Below are 21469 nucleotides of genomic sequence, written 5' to 3'. Positions count from 1 at the left end.
GCCGCAACCTACTGAAAGTCAACATGATTGTTTGGAAGTAATGGATGAAGTATTTTCAAGTAGACCAGATCTTCGTGATTTTCCCATCCAGAACCCCGATGTTCAATATTACACCGACGGCAGTAGTTATGTGAAAGAAGGGATCCGCTATGCAGGATATGCAGTGACAACAATAGACAAGGTGATAGAAGCTCGGCCACTGGCGAAAGGAACATCAGCACAAAAGGCAGAATTAATAGCACTAACACGAGCGTTACAATTGGCTGAAGGTTTAAGAGTAAATATCTATACGGACTCTAAGTATGCGTTTTTAACCACTCATGCCCACGGAGCTTTGTATAAAGAAAGAGGACTACTGAATTCAGAAGGCAAAGAAATCAAGTACGCAGCTGAAATCCTACAACTATTGGAAGCAGTGTGGGAGCCGAAAGAAGTCGGTATCATACATTGTCGAGCGCATCTGAGAGGAGATGGTGATGTAACCAAGGGAAATCGGATGGCAGATAGTGCAGCTAAGCGTGCTGCTGAATCAGGAAGACAGGAGTATGTGGGGCATATAGCTGCTCTTATACCAACTCCACTGTCCCAATGGACTCCAGTTTATACAGCTCAAGAAGAGGAGTGGTTAAAGACTGAACCGGGAAAGTATTTGGAGAACAAGTGGTATCAGCTAGAAGATGGAAGAATAGTCATACCAGCATCACTAGCGGTAGAAATTGTCCAAAATTATCACAACGGGACACATTCTGGGAGAGACAGTACTGAAGAATCTCTCAGGAAACATTTCTACATACCAAGATTGTCCAACTTGACTCAGGCCATTGTACGCAGATGTGTAACGTGTGCTAAGAATAATGCAAGACAAGGACCAGTAAAGCCACCAGGAGTCCAGTTTATGGGGGGACTCCCCATGTCCGATCTACAAATAGACTTTACAGTAATGCCTAAATCGGGTGGACATCGTTACCTGTTGGTAATTGTGTGCACCTATTCAGGCTGGGTAGAAGCATGTCCTACTCGTACAGAGAAAGCAGGAGAAGTTGTAAGATTCCTGCTACGAGAAATAATACCCCGATATGGACTACCCTGTTCTATAGGATCGGACAATGGTCCAGCTTTTGTTCATCAGTGCCTACAACAACTGACTCATATGCTTGGTATAAAGTGGAGGCTTCATACTGCATATAGACCCCAGAGTTCTGGTAAGGTAGAGAGAATGAATAGAACTATAAAGAACCAGTTGGCTAAAATGTGTCAGGAAACCCAACTTAAGTGGAACGTTCTCTTACCCATAGCTTTATTGCGAATCCGCAGTACCCCTACCAGAAGGATGGGCCTCTCTCCTTTTGAAATCATGTATGGGCGACCACCTCCCGTACTTGGTAACTTAAGGGGGGATTTGAGTCAGTTGGGAGAAGGAATTACCCGGCAGCAGGTTGTAGAGTTGGGTAAGACTATGGAGGAGGTACAGAAATGGGTACAAGATAGATTACCTGTGAATATTTATCCCCCTGTTCATAGTTATCATCCAGGAGACCAAGTGTGGATTAAAGAGTGGAATAATGTACCGTTAGGGCCCAAGTGGAGAGGTCCTTATGTTGTTCTTTTGTCTACCCCTACAGCGATAAAAGTAGCCGAAGTAACTCCGTGGATACATCACTCCAGGGTTAAACCAGCAGCAGTCGATTCTTGGCAAATTACAGCAGATCCAGAGAATCCCTGCAAGATCCGGTTGAAACGCACTACTCAGTCGGAGTAACGAGGAATTATTGTGGATTACAAATTTTATTGTTACAGGTGTGAGTGAGAAGGCCATAATAAAGCCTGTCCGCTTACCAACACATAGTGTATAAGCCAGGAAAGTCTCGAAGGGACACCTGTGAAGACGAGCAGAACTCCATTCCCTGCAGCCCTCACATCCTGGAAGCTGAGGTTCCATCGCACGGACGAAGACTGAGGATGACGGCGAAAGATGTGCTTTTGATTGTGTTTATTTATATGTGTTTTTATATTCAGGAAGGTAGAGGTACCGACACTCCTAGCTGTGAGGTATGCATTAAGACTACGAGAACAGGTAACCATATTTCCCAAACCCTAATTTGGCATTCACAATACGAATGTAAAGGAGAGGTATCAAGATGTAGATACCTAAATATAGACTATAGTGTGTGCCATTTAGGAGTAGGAGAACCTAAGTGCTTCAGTCCAGAGTATCAACCTCGTACAATTTGGTTGACTCTCAGGAATGGAGATCCTCAGGGGACCCTAATTAATAAGACGGTGTTAGAATCCGTACATTCTTCGGGTGTTCTGCTATTTGATGCATGTAAGGCGATATCAAGTGGTAGAAAACCGTGGAATGTATGTGGGGATCTTAGATGGGAGAGGACGTATGGGTCTAATGATAAATATATTTGTCCCAGTAGTAAAAATAAATATGTGAGTCCTAGATGCCCAAATAAAGACTATAACTTTTGTCCATATTGGTCTTGTGTGGGGTGGGCGACTTGGGGACAGACAGTAGATAAAGACGTGATAGTGACTAAGTTGCCGACTAGCCCTTATTGTAAGTCTATGGAATGCAACCCAGTCCATATACTTATTAATAACCCCGACAAGTTCCTAGATAAGTATGGAAATTTATTTGGGTTTCAGATATACGGGACGGGTTTAGATCCTGGGACATTATTGTTTATAGGAATAGAGACTGATACGGTATCCTCCCAGACTCATCAAGTATACCATTCCTTTTATGAAGAGATGAGTATAGATAATAAGATCCCCCATAACGCTAAAAACCTGTTCATTGACCTAGCTGAAAGTATTGCCGGTAGTCTTAATGTTACCAACTGCTATGTGTGTGGAGGTACTAACATGGGAGACCAATGGCCTTGGGAAGCAAAGGAGGTAATGTCCGGTTCTGAGGCAGTTGACCAACTAATATCTACACAAGCCGATTATCATTTGAGTGTTAGAGGTAAATCTGAGTGGAGATTAAAGACCTCCATCATAGGTTATGTTTGCATAGCAAGGAAAGGAATAATGTATAATACTTCTGTAGGAGAATTAACTTGTCTAGGGCAAAAAGCTTATGATGATGATACTAAAAATACAACTTGGTGGTCGGCTTCAAATGTCTCAGAACCATCTAACCCGTTTGCTAGATATGCCAGTTTAAAGGATGTGTGGTTTGATTTATCCATCACATCTACCTGGAGAGCCCCAGCAAATTTGTACTGGATCTGTGGTAAGAAAGCCTATTCGGAGTTGCCACAGGACTGGGAAGGGGCATGTGTGTTGGGTATGCTCAAACCATCCTTCTTCTTGTTACCGATTGAAACAGGTGAGACTTTAGGTGTTAAAGTGTATGATGTGAATCATAGGAAGAAAAGGGGACCCTTAGAGATAGGCACCTGGGAAGATAATGAATGGCCTCCCCAGCGTATCATAGATTATTATGGGCCAGCCACGTGGGCAGAAGATGGTACCTTTGGTTATAGAACCCCAATTTATATGCTCAACCGTATTATAAGATTACAGGCGGTGGTTGAGATTATTACTAATGAGACCTCACAAGCACTCAATCTTCTAGCGAAGCATAATACCAGGATGAGGACAGCAGTGTACCAAAATAGATTAGCCTTGGATTACCTTTTGGCAGTAGAGGGAGGTGTATGTGGGAAGTTTAACCTGAGCAATTGCTGTCTTCAAATAGATGACGAAGGGCAAGCAATAGCTGAGCTTACTAGCCATATGGTTAAACTAGTGCATGTGCCTACTCAGGTATGGAAAGGGTACAATCCAAGTAGTTGGTTTGGTAGCTGGTATGAGTGGTTTGGAGGGCTTAAGGCAGTGGTAGGTGGAGTCCTACTGATTTTACTGTTGTGTCTACTCCTACCGTGTCTTATACCCTTAGTAGTTAGGTCTGTGCAAAGCCTGATAGGAAGTATAGCAGAGAGGAAGGCTGCTGCACAGATAATGGCGATATATAAGTATAAGGCTCTAGATCAAGGAGAACCAATGCAGGAAGATGAGTGTTAAAAGATTCACATCATAAGATAAGTCTGGTCTGGTTCATGGTAACCTGAGGTATATGCAAACCAAGGTTAAGTGATGCCTCAAGTAATTGTGAAATATCAGAGGCATCAAAGGGGGGAATGTGATGTAATTCCAGTAAAATACAAGTTTAGCAGGCTAAGATTGCCACAAGGCGTATGTATATGTGTTTGTAGTATCAGTTAGTTAATTACACGTAGCTAAGATACTGTTATCACTGTACTGACCAGGTGCAGGAATGTAAGAACTGGAATTACGCGTCCCTCTCCTTTGTATCAGATGAGCCACGTGGTTAGACCGGATGGATGAGTTTAGACTCTATTTATTAAATAGGTTAAGGGTATGTGTGGGTGTAGTTAATTGTGGGAGGAGCTACAGTGCTATATAAGGAATGTACTCTATGTATTCAGTACTCAGACTTTGCTGTATTTTGGTGACGCTAGTCCCTCTGAGTCCCGATCGGTGATCCAATAAAGAATCTCTTCCTTCCTGAAGAAACCTGTGTCCATCTCTCTGTGCTTGGCTTCCGTCAGTTTCTCCGGTATCACAACTGGAAATATTAGGTCACTGTAGTACTTAAATTCTCGATTCTTTATTAGAAAAATGTAAAATGGTACTATAACGACTTACAGTGAAAAAAGTTCTACGTGCCTGAGTATAATCTATGCGTTTCGTGCAAGACCAAGGCCAAAGGAGTTGAAGTGGAAGCTTCGATGATTTGGATAATTTTCCAGTCCAGCTACATTGGCTGTTAATTTGAAATTTACTCTGAATTACTGGCGCTTCTCCCTTTAGTCCCCCCCTTTAGTCCTCTCCCTTCTCCCTATTCTATGTTAAATTTTGTATATATTATGTATTTGTATTTTATTGTACCTTATTGTAACAATGCAATGTTTTGTGGACCCAGGATATACTTGAAAACGAGAGCAATCTCAATGTATCCATCCTGGTAAAATATTTTATAAATAAATAGTAAATAACCGCGCCAACCATCTCTCCTCATATTCCCAGTCAGCGCTGCTGCCGTAACGCACCGTGTATTGGAAAACTGACCAACATATCCAATGAATGGACGATAATAAAATATTTTTTCAGTATATTCAATTCCAAGTTTTGGGAATTTTACGGAGAAAGTGAAAGCTTGTTATTCCCAGATTACGGAGAGGTTCCATATATAATATTTAATTTTTATTTTGGGATAATATCCGGCGGCGCATGGCACATTGCCAGTGTCATGTCAGGTTAACGCGTTACGTTATAATCTATAGGAAAAATTTTATAAATCCAGGTAAAGAGAAAATAGTGTATTAAAGAGAAATAATGTAACTGTGATAAAGGGAGGCTCTCCTGAAATCCTGTCCATTAATATATTCCAGAATTTCCCAATAATTCATTATTTCACATTAAAACACTCTGTATAGCACACTGGCTCTGGGGGGGTTAATCGTCATGTGACCTGCAGAGCGGAGCATGCTGGGAGTTCAACCGGAAGTGACTTGAAGAAGGAGCTGCTTTACCGGAAGGTGAGGGGAAAGCATTGAAAACACGGGGGAGGCCCCTTCCCACCCAATAACAAAAAATACAGGGACCCCCACCCCCCAATAACTAACTATACAGGGACCCCCACCCCCCAATAACTAACTATACAGGGACCCCCAATAACTAACTATACAGGGACCCCCACCCCCAATAACCGGCTATACAGAGACCCCCACCCCCTAATAACTATACAGGGACCCCCACCCCCCAATAACTAACTATACAGGGTCCCCCACCCCCCAATAACTAACTATACAGGGACCCCCACCCCCAATAACTAACTATACAGGGACCCCCACCCCCAATAACCGGCTATACAGAGACCCCCACCCCCTAATAACTAACTATACAGGGACCCCCACCCCCCAATAACCGGCTATACAGAGACCCCCACCCCCTAATAACTAACTATACAGGGACCCCCACCCCCCAATAACTAACTATACAGGGACCCCCACCCCCCAATAACCGGCTATACAGAGACCCCCACCCCCTAATAACTAACTATACAGGGACCCCCACCCCCAATAACCGGCTATACAGAGACCCCCACCCCCTAATAACGAACTATACAGGGTCCCCCACCCCCCAATAACTAACTATACAGGGTCCCCCACCCCCAATAACTAACTATACAGGGACCCCCACCCCCAATAACCGGCTATACAGAGACCCCCACCCCCTAATAACTAACTATACAGGGACCCCCACCCCCCAATAACTAACTATACAGGGTCCCCCACCCCCCAATAACTAACTATACAGGGTCCCCCACCCCCCAATAACTAACTATACAGGGTCCCCCACCCCCCAATAACTAACTATACAGGGTCCCCCACCCCCCAATAACTAACTATACAGGGTCCCCCACCCCCAATAACTAACTATACAGGGTCCCCCACCCCCAATAACTAACTATACAGGGACCCCCACCCCCAATAACCGGCTATACAGAGACCCCCACCCCCTAATAACTAACTATACAGGGACTCCCACCCCCCAATAACTAACTATACAGGGACCCCCACCCCCCAATAACTAACTATACAGGGTCCCCCACCCCCAATAACCGGCTATACAGAGACCCCCACCCCCCAATAACTAACTATACAGGGACCCCCACCCCCCAATAACTAACTATACAGGGACCCCCACCCCCCAATAACTAACTATACAGGGACCCCCACCCCCAATAACTAACTATACAGGGACCCCCACCCCCAATAACCGGCTATACAGGGACCCCCACTCCCCAATAACTAACTATACAGGGACCCCCACCCCCAATAACTAACTATACAGGGACCCCCACCCCCAATAACTAACTATACAGAGATAGACCCTCCACCCCCAATAATCTGCTATACAAGGACCCCCAATAACTAGACTGGGACCCCCCCAATAACCGGCTATACAGGGACCCCCCAATAACTAACTATACAGGGACCCCCACCCCCCAATAACTAACTATACAGGGACCCCCACCCCCAATAACTAACTATACAGAGATAGACCCTCCACCCCCAATAATCTGCTATACAAGGACCCCCAATAACTAGACTGGGACCCCCCCAATAACCGGCTATACAGGGACCCCCCAATAACTAACTATACAGGGACCCCCACCCCCCAATAACTAACTATACAGGGACCCCCACCCCCAATAACTAACTATACAGAGATAGACCCTCCACCCCCAATAATCTGCTATACAAGGACCCCCAATAACTAGACTGGGACCCCCCCAATAACCGGCTATACAGGGACCCCCCAATAACTAACTATACAGGGGCTCCCACCCCCAATAACTAAATACACAGGGACCCCCATCCACCAATAATTATACAGGGACCCCCACCCCCAATAACTAACTATACAGGGACCCCCACTACAAATAACTAACTATACAGAGATAGACCCCCCCTCCTCCCCCCAATAATCTTCTATACAAGGACCCCCAATAACTAGACAGGGACACCACCCCCAATAACCGGCTATACAGGGACCCCAGCACTCAATAACCGTCTATACAGGGACCCCCCAATAAATAACTATACAGAGATAGATTCCCCCCCCAATAATCTGCTATACAAGGACCCCCAATAACCGGCTATACAGGGACCCCAGCACTCAACCGGCTATACAGGGACCCCCCAATAAATAACTATACAGAGATGGATCCCCCCCCCCCCCAAATCTGCTATACAAGGCCCCCCACCCTCCAATAACTAACTATACAGAGACCCCCACCCCCAAATAACTAACTATAGTGCCTGCACCTCTCCTTACTGTCCCCTGGCTGGCACAGAGTGCCTGCACCTCTCCTTACTGTCCCCTGGCTGGCACAGAGTGCATGCACCTCTCCTTACTGTCCCCTAGCGGTCACAGAGTGCCTGTACCTATACTTACTGTCGCTGGCTGTCACAGAGTGCCTGCACCTATACTTACTGTCGCTGGCTGTCACAGATCGCCTGCATCTCTCCTTATTGTCCCCTGGCTGTCACAGAGTGCCTGTACCTATACTTACTGTCTCTGACTGTCACAGAGTGCCTGCACCCCCTTGTTTCATATGCCAGTCACATGATGCCTCTAATTTATTCCACCAATGCATATAAGCGTTACTGTCACTACTCTGAAAATTACATTATTGAATAAAGCTTTGAAAATCAATTATAACTTGTGTTAACCTTTATTTCACACAATGCTCCCTTCTCCTTTAAAATGTATGTGAACGATTTAGCTAGTAACTTTACAATCAAGATCACATAAGGCACAGCCAGGGCACACAATGCAAATCAGGAGGAAAACAGCATCATTGTTTCATGTTTTTTTCATTTTGGCAGAAAAGGACATTGTAAATAAAGAAGATTTACAGGGAGCCAAGATGGGGGCTTTCTTGATATGTGCGTGGATTTTTACATTTAATTTTACTTTTTAGACATGATTTGAATGCCGGCTCTATGTATCAGATTTTCATTTTCTCTGTTCCCAGTGATAGGGTTATTTCTGGTGTCATGGGATGTCGACGCTGCGGATGATTTTTCGCTTACATACTTTGGTTGAAGATTTCCGATTCTGCCGTTCTTTGATTTTCCGGCAAAACCTCGGCCCTGGGTCACAAAAGAACTTGATCCCTTGTCCTTGCCATCTGTCTACTAGTAGCTCACTGTGTGCCAAGCCTCGGGATCTCACCAGGAGGAAGAGAGACTTGTCTGAGAAGAAACTGGTGGGTTGGGCACTATTAAGGGTGTTTGGGTTTCACCAGATACCATCCCTGATGGGATTCCCATAAATAATATGACCTGGTTTATTGTCTCATTATCTGTTTCCAACATGTAGGGTATTCAAAAGACTAATTATCCCTTTTACCTGAGTGAGGTTGATTACATTAGAGCAGGGGTTCCCAATTCATTTTTCCTGTGGAATCCTTTGAAAAACCTTAGCGCCGCAGCACAAAGCGTTTAATTAACAGAGCATAATTTTTGTGGCAAATTTCTACACATAGTAATACTTGTAGTACTTAGGAGCAGGTGTGCTTCTGTGTGTAGAATTGGTGTTTTGTATATAATTTTAGTGTTTTAATACAGGGGTGTGTTTGTATGTTATGCTTGCAATTACATGCAGTTGTGTGTTGGATTTTAATGCGGATGTACATTTTTGAATAGTATTGGTGTTTGAGTGTTAGTATATCATTTTAGAGTTGGCGTTCAAGGGTGTCTTTGTATGTCATGTTTGTGTTTGCAGGAGTGTATTTGCATGTTGTGTTAGTGTTTGATTGCTGGGATGTCTGCACTTACACAGATTTACACACACTCTAACAAACAGAAACAAATAGTCATACACTTTGACACACAGATACACACACTGACACAAAGATATACACACATACTGAGATACACAGACACATGCAAAAACACACACTGATACATACACACTCAGATACACACACTGGCACATACTCACTGACACATGTACACACACTGGCACATACAAACACACTGAGATGCACAGACTGGCAGATTCCCTATCACAGATGCACACAAACACACACACAGATGCATAAACACACACAAGTTATAATATTTATATTTGCAGTCACCCTCCTGTTAGGTTACCTTTTATCTGCAGGAGGATGACTTGCATGGAGTGCTGCTGGTTTGATGGAGCGCTGCTGGTTTGATGGAGCGCTGCTGGTTTGATGGAGCGCTGCTGGTTTGATGGAGCGCTGCTGGTTTGATGGAGTGCTGCTGGTGTGATGGCGTGCTGCTGGTTTGTTGGAGTGCTGCTGGTTTGTTGGAGCGCTGCTGGTTTGATGGAGCGCTGCTGGTTTGATGGAGCGCTGCTGGTTTGATGGAGCGCTGCTGGTTTGATGGAGCGCTGCTGGTGTGATGGAGCGCTGCTGGTGTGTTTGTGTTTGAGCGCTGCTGGTTTGATGGAGCGCTGCTGGTTTGATGGAGCGCTGCTGGTTTGATGGAGCGCTGCTGGTTTGATGGAGCGCTGCTGGTTTGATGGAGCGCTGCTGGTGTGATGGAGCGCTGCTGGTGTGTTTGTGTTTGAGCGCTGCTGGTTTGATTGAGCGCTGCTGGTTTGTTGGAGCGCTGCTGGTTTGATGGAGCGCTGCTGGTTTAATGGAGCGCTGCTGGTTTGTTGGAGCGCTGTTGGTTTGTTGGAGAGCTGCTGGTTTGTTGGAGAGCTGCTGGTTTGTTGGAGAGCTGCTGGTTTGATGGCGTGCTGCTGGTTTGATGGCGTGCTGCTGGTTTGATGGCGTGCTGCTGGTTTGATGGCGTGCTGCTGGTTTGATGGAGTGCTGCTGGTTTGATGGAGCGCTGCTGGTGTGTTTGTGTTTGAGCGCTGCTGGTTTGATGGAGCACTGCTGGTTTGATGGAGCGCTGCTGGTTTGAGTGCTGCTGGTTTGTTGGAGCGCTGCTGGTTTGATGGAGCGCTGCTGGTTTGTTGGAGCGCTGCTGGTTTGTTGGAGCGCTGCTGGTTTGTTGGAGCGCTGCTGGTTTGTTGGAGCGCTGCTGGTTTGTTGGAGCGCTGCTGGTTTGTTGGAGCGCTGCTGGTTTGTTGGAGCGCTGCTGGTGTGATGGAGTGCTGCTGGTTTGTTGGAGTGCTGCTGGTTGCTGCTATCTCCCTTCTCCTGCCTCCTCTCCATCCTGCTCAATGGTCTGTAAGTCTGGGAGGAAGTGACACACTGTCAGTTCCCCCTTGCATCCAATACTACAGGGGCACATTTAAGCCCGCGACTGAACCCCTATAGTTCAGCAATACCGATCGGGTGGCCCTAAGTGAATGGGCTCTCCGATAGGCAAATCGCCCCGGATCCCCATTTTTATTCTCAAATTGGGAAATGCTGTATTACAGAAGGTGAGTTCAGTTTTGTTTATAAATCAGGCGCTATTGTACTATCTAATTCTTTTAAATGTAACCCTGAGAACCTCATGTATGTGAAAGGCTCTAGACTAGAGTATCGTTACATGAGACAGATGTGCACTGGGTCACATCAGTATTTTAGTTTATGTAAATCTGCTCAAACATCAGATTTGTTTTTTTGTTTTTTTGTTTGTTTTTTTATAAATCTTTAATTTTGTGTGCATCATACCATGCCCCAACAGTGGTGGCAAGAAAGCGAACTGAAAGCATAACAAAGGTCAAAGCAAACGAGTATACTGCACAATTTTTTAAGTGATGTAAGGTACAAGCTATATCTAACATGCTAGGTGGGGTATAAAGGGTAGGCGTACGTTTCTCTCATATTACAAGCTGGTTCCTAGACATGTAGCTAAAGGGAGTAAAGTAATTTGTGAACATAACATACACTTGCCTGCAATGTCACATCAGTATTCACCTGTAGTTTGGAAACAGTAGTTAACATTTGCACGGCATGCATAGTAACGCACAATATTTAGTTTATAAGACAAGCTTAATACAGGCTATTTAGTTACATCTAATATGTTTCTTTACGATATGGTTGTCATGCTTAAAACTCGAGACATATAGTGCTTTTTAGTAAAGGCATTCACAACTTTTATGCTACCCAGTCATGCTAAATATGATGAGAGTGCGTCATGGTAAGAGCCGCTTTTCTGAGCAAGAGATTTCAGACAAATTAGTAACATGAACATGTGTAGATTTTGCATAGGGGTAATAACAAGGGGTGCTAGATGGGTTGCTTGCGCATCTTCCATTGGGTCGTGGCTGTATGTGGCAGCAGTTCTTTGTGAGAACGTGGCTTTCAGCCGACTCCCTGGATTGGTAGTCCCTTTGTGTTCATGTTTAGACCTCGCCACGGCTTGTATGGCACCTCTGTTCCCTCTTCGTCCCTCCAGGTGACTTGTCTGCAGGGGGTATGAGCACTGTCCTGCTGCCGGCTGGAGGGTCTGCGGGGTCCAGGTTCCCTGCATCTTCGGCCCAAAACCTGTGCGGGCACCTGTGCCTGTGTTCCATTGATCCCTACTCCAGGATCGTGGGCCCCTGGGTCTGTCTGGGTGCGGACCTGCCCCGGGGTGTATGGACGGCTGTGGGGGGGTCACCACCACTGGGGTCCCCAGCTTGGAAGAAGAGCGGGCATGGATTCCTGCGTTTCCCCTCCCGCGTGGCGCAGGGGGTGCGGGTGGGAGTGTGTCGTGCTGTGGGGTGAGTCCTGAATTAGGCATTAATTTAACCGCTGTAGGTGCATTTTGGGGCTCTGAGGCAACAGGGGTCAGTTTCACCTGAGGTCTGCGTTCACGTCGCTCCCAAAAGTCCTGACACATTGCCTCAAATCTGGCATTGAATAAAATCATCCACTCCTGTGCCCCCTGGTCGGCTTGTGGCTGTAGTTTTCCCTGGGCGGCAGCCATTTTAGGTGAGCCTTGAGGGCCTTGCTTGGGCTGTCTGGGCGGCATTGTGAGGTTGCCGTGCTTTCTGTATGGACCGGGATATCCCCCGCCGGTCCGGAGGGGGGGAATGGGTATTTTATGCTTTACCTGCGGTCCCAGGATGGAGGAACGGCCGTTTCCACCCTCCGTGGGACTTGCCTGGTGTACAGGTCGCGGGTGCTGTGTCTGGCCGCCGTCCGGAGCGTGTGTCTCCAGGCTCGGATCGGAGCTCTCCCCTGTCGTTAGAGGCATTGCGGTACCCGGCTGGGTGAGTTTTGGGGATGGTATTGTCGATAATATTGCCGATGTCCGCGGCTGTTGTACGGAGCTCATGGCAAACACGTCCGGTGGCCATGATGGTCAGGCCCCGCCCCCAGATTTTATTTTTTTTAATTCATATTATTTGAATAGGAATGCTAGTGATCTGACTTCTCCCAATTTTGTTAATAATTATAATTGTCTTTTCTGGGACTCTTTCCATCCTTTGGGTCATGTTAACTGTAAGCAGAGCCCCCCTATAATCTCCCATAGAGTGACGGTAATGTTACACAAAGCTTGCTTTAAAGCACACTTATTGAGTCTCTGTTTTAGCAGGTCAAAGGCAGGAACTATTCCTTATGGATTTTGATCCAGACCAGTTTCACCGCTTGCTTTTTGATGGTCTTTTTTTTTTTTCCTGTTGGACTGAGTTATGGGGACTGACTGGTTCTGCAATGGGACTTAGGAAATATCCATGCGATAATGGGGAGAATGTACCCTGGGGAATTTAGATGTTATAGATTTGATGCTAAGAAACCTGATATGGAACATTCAATCCTGCATTAGACGGGCACACGGGAGGGATTAATTGGGTTTCTGCCAAATCCCAATCCTACCATTTGTACGTTGCAGCAAAATGTGGGCAATATGTTTTTAATACTATGTTGTACAGGTTGATTCCATTTTAATTTGTAAAGTGTTTCTTTCTAGACGCGGCATTTTGTAGACCAACGCAGAGTGCGGGTGCTAGGAGGATCTGGCGGTAATGGTGCTTCGTGTTTTCACAGTGAGCCCCGGAAGGAGTATGGGGGTCCAGATGGAGGGGACGGTGGAAACGGGGGGCACGTGATCTTCAAAGGTAAATGTTTCTGATTTTTTTTTTTCATGGAGATCCCCCTACAAACACTGGTTGGTAGGAAGGCTAACCTTTATTTAATTTGGTATTTAACTTATTTTACTACAACTATTAACTATACAAATATAAGGACACTTTCTCTGGATTTGGGTTAGATAATCCTTTGTAGGAGACATGTCTGTGTCTGTATTGTGCTGTCTTTCTGTGCTCTCTCAGCCTTTCCATTTGTTTTTCAGTGGATCCCAATATCAAGTCTCTGTCTGCGATCGTCCCGGTCTATCAGGGGAATCATGGGGAGCCTGGCAGGAGTGGCAATTGCTTTGGAAGAAATGGAGAGCACATAAATGTTGGGGTGAGCGTGGATTGTATCTCTGTCAGTTGATTTCTCCCCCCCAAAAAAATAATTTCATCCTCTTTATTGCAATACCAATTAAATTCAGACAATGGGTGCCCCAGAAATAGTGATTACCAGACTACTCAGCCCAGTAAGTTCCCTGGGTGCAGCCACCTTGCCTTTCTAGCAGTCTACAGATGAGGTTTGCAGGGTATTTTTTTTTTATTATTTAAGAGAACATTAACTAAATAGATTTTATCATGACCAGTGTGATTGCCAGTAATTTCCCTATTCCCTATGATTCTGGCATTACAATAGTAAAGATTCTTATTTTCTGCAGTCTGGAATCATGTCTCCCATGGAGAGACTTGTTCATATATTCTGGGTTATTCATGAAACGTGGAACGGAGCAAGGAAATATGAGGCCAAGATATAAATTTTCTGCTTGTTTTTGCTACGTTGTGTTTACACTAGCCATTCCTGTTATTTCCCAGTTTAGTGAGCAGCCATCTTGTTTTATGTGTTTTAAAATTCAGACAAAGAAAATTAATGATATTAATGTTTAGTGTTCCTTACCTCACATGATGACATACTGTGTGTTTTGTTTGTTTTTTAATCTTTGTAGATTTGTAGTACATTGTATTGTGTAAGATAGCCATGGTTAGTTCTTGTTGTATGTGTGTATTTTGCTTACTGTTTATTAGGGAGATGGTTACAATGTATCTTGTTTAACAAACCCCTGTTCTTTGTGTAAATCAGGTTCCATTGGGAACTTTAATTAAAGAAGACGGGATGGTTCTGGCTGATCTCTCTCAGCCAGGAGAGCAGTTTGTTGCGGCTCACGGTGGAGCAGGTGGGAAAGGAAATCGATTTTTCCTCAGTAATGAGAACCGTGCGCCTATGGTGGCCACACCGGGTGATCCTGGCGAGGAGAGGGTCCTGCAATTGGAAATTAAAACCATGGCGCACGCTGGCATGGTAAGCAGTCACTGTGCAAAGTGTTTCTTCGTGATCGTTTTGAGGATGAAGACGCTATCACAAAGTGTTTAAGTAACAGAAAGAGCTGTGCTAGTGACAGAAAACGACAAAGGCCGTTTCAAAGCCATTCATATTCATTAAACATTCATTTACTTCCATTTCTACTAATCCATTTTTGGCATCTTCATCTTCAAGATGCTACCCCCCTTCCTGAGACGTGAACACTTCCTGCTCCCCATCTTTCATGTTTGTCTCAGACTTTGCTCTGGCTTTCTAATTATCCCCCCTATACGATCCTCCAAACTGGTATCAGACAGCTAGATTGTTCTTCTTTTATCTGTTTCTTTAAATTATGTTACTCCCAGCTACCTAAGATCCCATGAAGGCTACATTGACATTTCCCCCTCTCACTCAGCCGGTCCCCCATGACTTCTCAGCTTGATTACATGTCTGGGTGAATTAACGTGTTACCTTTCATTTTCCTCGGCTAAGCTGGTAGTGAGCTTGCCTTGTTTAGGGCTTTATGAGGGAGATACCAGTGTGAGTACTTCTGGTTTGGCACGCTTCTTGCTGAAGAGCGGCTCTTTGCATTTTATCCATTAACAAAGCGCCGTTTCTATTATTCTGGCCTCCCTAATATAATCCAGTATTAACCCTCCAGTTGGGAGCTCCGCATGCATGTTGTGTCCTTTCTAATGTAACTGCTATGATGGAGTGTTAGATTCTTAGCATGTGGCAATTGTTTGTTTTTCCAGGTGGGATTCCCCAATGCAGGGAAATCCTCTTTATTGCGCCTTCTCTCAAATGCCCGACCTGCCGTGGCCCCATATCCGTTTACCACCCTCAATCCTCACGTGGGAATCATTAACTACAGAGACTACGAGCAGGTCTCAGGTAAAATCTATTGTGAAACTGACCATTTACTCTGGAAGCACCTCCTTAAAGTCATTTAAAATGGTTCTTTTTAAAATATTTGTTAGAAAGCTCAGTTTTTTTGCTGTTTCCCATTCCATCACTCCCCTCTATGGTAATGATGGTGTAGTTTTGTGTCTGACGCCCTCTCCTGGGCTGTGTAACTATTGCATTGATTTTGTTGCAGTGGCTGACATTCCTGGCATCATCGAAGGGGCCCATCAAAACCGTGGACTGGGCATCTCCTTCCTGCGTCACATTGAGCGTTGCCTCTTCCTCCTCTACGTGTTGGACCTTACCCACCCAGAGCCCTGGACACAGTTGCAGTCCCTGCAATATGAACTTAAGCAGTTTGACGACCGCCTCCCCAGCCGCCCACACGTGATTGTGGCTAATAAAATAGACCTTCCTCAGTCTCGTGAAACCTTGGAGCAATTGCGTCAGAAGACTGAGAGTAAAATTATTGCAGTCTCAGCACTAACTGGGGAGAATGCAGAAGAACTAATATTACATCTACGGGAGCTGTATGATAAATATCGAACAGACCACAAGGATAGGAAGACTTACTTACACTGGTGACCACTTGACGCCCCAGAGGACTGCTGGACACATATATTTATCTTTCTTATCCAGGTTTCTAAACGATGATTAATATGCCCCTTATTGCAGCTCAATTTTCCTACAATTGGATTTAATCATAACAATAATTGACATAGATAGATAGAGAACCTTACCACTAGGTGGTGCTCTTTACCGTGTGTTAATTAAATGATTCTCATTGGGATTTTTTTCCGGATACATTTAAAACGTAACATGTTCGGGTGTCACTGAAAATAAATAAAATACAATTTATTGAGAAGTAAAATGAATACGTGTCTGCCTGTCATGTAAAATCATAGTGGTCAGGTGATGTTGTGGCAGGATGACTGCAAATCTTAGTCCAATGAAATAGACAAACTTTTGATATAGATAAAAATGGCCAATTCCTCCAGTTTGGCCCTAAATATGTAATCCATGGTCAATCTTCCTCCGTTCCAGATTTAAGGAATAAACCACATTGCAGTGGATGGTTGACCTCACCTGTGCACAAGTAGGGTTCTGTTTAACATCAGACTGGCACTTTCTCCCCATTTTAAGGTGCACTGCGAGATGTGGGCCTTTATCCTCTCTTTATATCAGTTAGAGCAAAATACACAATGATTTGCTCGCATGGGTTTACTGCAGACGTAGCTTTATTGTGATGGCATATGGACTGAAACAGGTCGACTTTAAGGGCAATTGGGAAACATGTGTCCGTGCAAGATTAAACCTCTGATTGTAATAGTAAATGTTTATATGAAGCGTTAATACCTCTTGTGATGTATACATTAGCAGTTTCTCACAGCTGTCATCTTATTTATACGAAGGGATTAGTAGAAAGAAAAATCTTAAAAAATAAATAAAAACCCTTAACCTTTTAGATTTTGTTGTATGCTTTTGCAATTACTATGCATGGAGCTGGCAATTTACATGACGGACTTCGTGCCGGCGGTGTTCAGACTGTTTAATGAAATAACAAGTGGCAAGATAGCGCATGAAGCAATTATTATTGAGGTTAAGGTCATCTTAGAAATATGTCTGCGGCGACTGCCAATGCATCTAAAGCAATACAACACATTCTATGCGGGTCACGGCCGTATTGTGTATTCTAAAGCAAAACCTTAGACTAACGACAAATTATTTCACTATCGGAGTGTCAGCTTGCATATTTCTTTGGCACTGATAAAGGTGAGACAGATTTCAATTTTTAGAGAATCCGTTCCCTCCTCCATGTGGAATCTGTGTCTGGGAATGATGTTATCGCTATACCTAGGTGTCTTTATGGCTGATTAATATCATGTTTGTCTTCCTACAGACATTGGCCAGGAGTGTGATCGATTTGTGTCTCCTGTTAGAAATATTTTCTCTTAAAGACACCGACTGTCCAGAAAGGCGAAATGTTATGTATTTCCCGTTATCCATAATTATTTTAGGTACCCATGTCATTTTAATTGGAAACCGCTTCTTGGAGATTTTGGGTTAATATCAAATTTGTGCTTTTGTTTTGATTTTGTAAAACCCAATGCATTATGAGTAGATACTCCCGTAATTGGTTATTTAAACAAATACACCCCCTGTTACAGCTCTCCGATATACTTATCTCCGTTATGAGCCTGTATGGTGCTTGTGTAAACGTCAGATTTTCTGTTTCTCAAACTAGTTCTTATTTGCACAGTATAATTAGTGTCAGTTTGCTTTATTTCTGTACAGCTCATACCCAGCTGCTTTTCAGATGTACTGTAATTGATTATTCGTCTCTTGGGATTTAGTCATGTTGTTTATCACGGAGACCGCGCAGGATCTAAAAAGTGTGAAAACGCTGCGGATATTGCGATTCTTTTTAAATCCAGGTGAATAAAACTTGAGATAAGGTACAAGAGCCCACTTTGCGCAAGTTTGCAAATGCTGTTAAAAATCCCTTAGTTTGAACATTCATTTTCTAGGGAATTTCAAGACATTTGCTGGGATGCAGGCAGAGGGTTAATAATCTCATCCTCGCGCTATAAACTCTCCAGGACAGCGTGATATTTCAATTGAGACTGATGAATTAATCCTGAGCTATCCTGTGTCTCTCGCAGCCTCTATCCCAAACCGCTAATTGGTAGAAATAGTGTTTGTCAGCAGCTGCATTAAGCTCATTCCAAGGAGCATTCATCATAATTAATGGCCGAGAAGCCATGGAACCAAACAGAGATGTGAAGGGGATGCGTTGTGTACCGTTGTTGTTTGCCAGTGCCAGAGGCTGTTATTCTGGGGATCTCTCTTTCAGCTTGTGATATGACTCCTACGTTTAGTGATAGCTGCGTTCCTGACCTCCTAATTGAATATGAAATTAATTGCTTCTAAGACCTATTCAAAGGGAAGGCAGCACAAACCTTCACATTTAGGAGCCAATGATGTCCAATGTAAAAACATACACATTTTATGTGAAACGTGTTTATATCCATATGTGAAAGGTCTGCGGTCCTTGGTTATCATTTCATTTGGAAAATGGGAGGTGCAACAAAATAAAACACCCAATTTAAATTTCTTTACTAAAAGAATTTACACACCCCAAAAATCTAAATGTAGGCCAAAACAGACGGTTGATTATCAGTCATTTTCCTGCTGCTTTTTTTTTTTTTACTTTTTTGAATGAAGGCCTATTTATTTGTCATGGTGGCTGTCTGTCAAGTTCAGCTATTTGTCAGCATTCTACCTTGTTATGGGATTTCAGGACAGATAACATGGTGTGAATGGCATATAAAGGGATAATTTCTGCCTATTTACATTGCTTGCTGCATCACTCTGGCGCGGTGTGATTCTGGGTCATTAGTAGCGTAAATCTCCCCTCACTATTTTGAGATAAATTTTCACATGTAATTGTTACATTTCCACTTAAAAGAAAAGTAAACCAATCGATTTAGCAGCAATCAATAAATCAATATCCCTGCTCCGTGGGATAAAACTGAATCTTACCCTCCCCTGAGAAAGAATGAAATGATTTAATGTAAAATCACCGAGCACAGATCCATAGCCCAACCAGGAACTGCTAGCTGATCTCTACCACTAATGGGGCTAATTAAGGCTATCCCGTGCTGGCAGCCTGTCCTCTGTCTAACCTGTTTTCATTTAGCTTTGTAATACTAAATATCACCATAAGGGGTGCTTAGGACAACACCCGTGTGTGCAGACAAACTAGTCTACCCCAAGGCATTGGGTCTTTGAGTTATTGTGGGTTCCGGAGCTGAGAGCCAATCATAATTTAAAAATAGTTCTAGATATATATCAATAAATAATACAGGATACAATAACCAATCGCAATAAATAAAAACGGTAAAACTATCCAAATACATTTAAAAATGGTATTGTTGGCTAATGCTTATATAATTGATTAAATGCTTATTTTACGGCGAACCGGACATGATTTCTTTATTTTATCCCCTCTGTATCTCGATGATTTCCCCCCCCACCGCTCCAGATCTCAATACCTGGGCGCTGCCATTTTGTTTTCCTCTGTCTGCGATGGCTACTGTTTGCCTTCTATGGTATACCTTTGACTGATGGATTGTGGGTAAATTAATATGGCTACTGATATGGAACTTTACTTGTCCGAATTAACCTTATGTATAATTAAAATACTAAGGAGAATTTAAAAGAGGGACAACAACAGATTAATACGATTTTTATTTTTTATTTTATTTTTTTTTAAACTGTGAAGTGAGAGAGCTGCTTTCATTAGGATTCTTTAATTCCCCCAAAATATCATTAATTGCTATTTTGGTTTATTTCTTCTGAGTAATCAAGGTAGTTTTTGTTTAGGTTTTTTTTTGTTTTACAACTGTAACTTTCCCTTATACCCAGCCACGCTGCCCCATAGGGCCACCCAGACATGGTTAAATCTGGCACATGGTCCTTCAAATGCATAAAGAGGGGGATTTTTTCACTTCAAATATTTTAGCCTTTTGTTCATTAATCCTGATACTATTGTGTACTATCCATGTGTAACACCCCTCAATGGATATTCAGATGGGGTGCAATACACATGGTACCCCACAATGGACAGACCAATAGAGTACGAGAGATGACTTCATACAGAACCAGCGAGTCCATTGATTAGTTACCAGTGGAGGTATTTACCCACAGGCAGTATAAAATAGTAACAGGAACGCTGGCCAGGGTTTTGATGTAATGACTGGCACATGGTCCACTCCCATGGAATGTTGGTGGATAGTAGCCCAGTGGCTCGATCTGGCCGATGCAGTGTGTATTAACCTGCCTGCAGTTCAGTGAGTGTCACACATCGGCCGGTTGGATGTCCGACCTTTGTCGTATTATGATTCAGCATGTCTGTCTCTGTACATTGGCAGCACACTCCTTCCTGATTCAGGGCTGGAGAATAGATGTTTCTGGCTGATTATGTAAAAAATTGATCGGGATTCATTCCAGCTTTTATCAGTTTTCCTTTCATCTTTCTGCCTCTTGTTGCACAGTCACCCTCCGAGCCTGAAACGGCTTAATTAGCTATGGGCCGAAACTCTGCATCTCATACACGGCGTCTGCACTGAATGCGTTGATTTGCCTGGTGATAAACTGCGCACTGCCTGCTCAGTCTTATCTGCTCTTAATAAATAGCAGTCGCTGGATCTGTACTTCCCAACAGACTCGGGCTTTCGTTCTGGAGCACATCCTCTCATTTCTGCTAAACTATTTAAACCCAGCTGTACATACAGCAGATGTGCGCTTTGCCACCGCGCAGCAATTTGTCACTTATTTTACTGACAGAATAACTGAATTTTCTACCTCATTTACTGCCGGATTTTATTACCGGTCCTACTGGGAACAAGAAAGATACTGCTCAGCTCACATAACGTGAAATTAGATGTACGGGGGAGCTTTGTATCTTTTATAAGACGCCCAGCTGCCTAGGGGTTCCACAGAATGAAAATAATAAGTTTCTATCCGACGACTGCTACTATTTAAAATGTACATAAATCCCTATTAACACATTTCTCCCTGTCTGATCTTGTTACTACGGGTTTTAGAGGCGGAGGTTGTCAAAGAAAACCCCTCCGCCTCAATAACAGGAATCTTAAGGTGTAATATTAACCCCTCCAG

The 21469-nt window shown here is 43.8% G+C and overlaps 1 protein-coding gene across 2 annotated transcripts; it reads left to right on the top strand.

Annotated features, from left to right (window-relative positions):
* The first annotated feature begins 5502 nt into the window (after positions 1-5502).
* Positions 5503-16623, top strand: MTG2 (mitochondrial ribosome associated GTPase 2). 2 transcript variants are annotated; one of them, XM_063425663.1, is made up of 7 exons: positions 5503-5579; positions 8588-8821; positions 13425-13572; positions 13806-13921; positions 14663-14881; positions 15637-15775; positions 15981-16623. In XM_063425663.1, the coding sequence occupies exons 2-7, from the start codon at positions 8615-8617 to the stop codon at positions 16370-16372; spliced, it is 1221 nt and encodes a 406-aa protein (XP_063281733.1). In that variant the 5' UTR covers positions 5503-5579; positions 8588-8614; the 3' UTR covers positions 16373-16623. The 2 variants fall into 2 exon arrangements, with proteins under 2 accessions (XP_063281733.1, XP_063281732.1); XM_063425662.1 differs by lacking the exon at positions 5503-5579 and adding an exon at positions 7823-8212 and having other exon boundaries at positions 8594-8821.
* Positions 16624-21469: the final 4846 nt, after the last annotated feature.

The sequence above is a fragment of the Pelobates fuscus genome, chromosome 6, assembly GCF_036172605.1.
Source record: "Pelobates fuscus isolate aPelFus1 chromosome 6, aPelFus1.pri, whole genome shotgun sequence".
NCBI lineage: Eukaryota > Metazoa > Chordata > Amphibia > Anura > Pelobatidae > Pelobates > Pelobates fuscus.
This window is presented reverse-complemented; position numbering and strand designations above follow the sequence as displayed.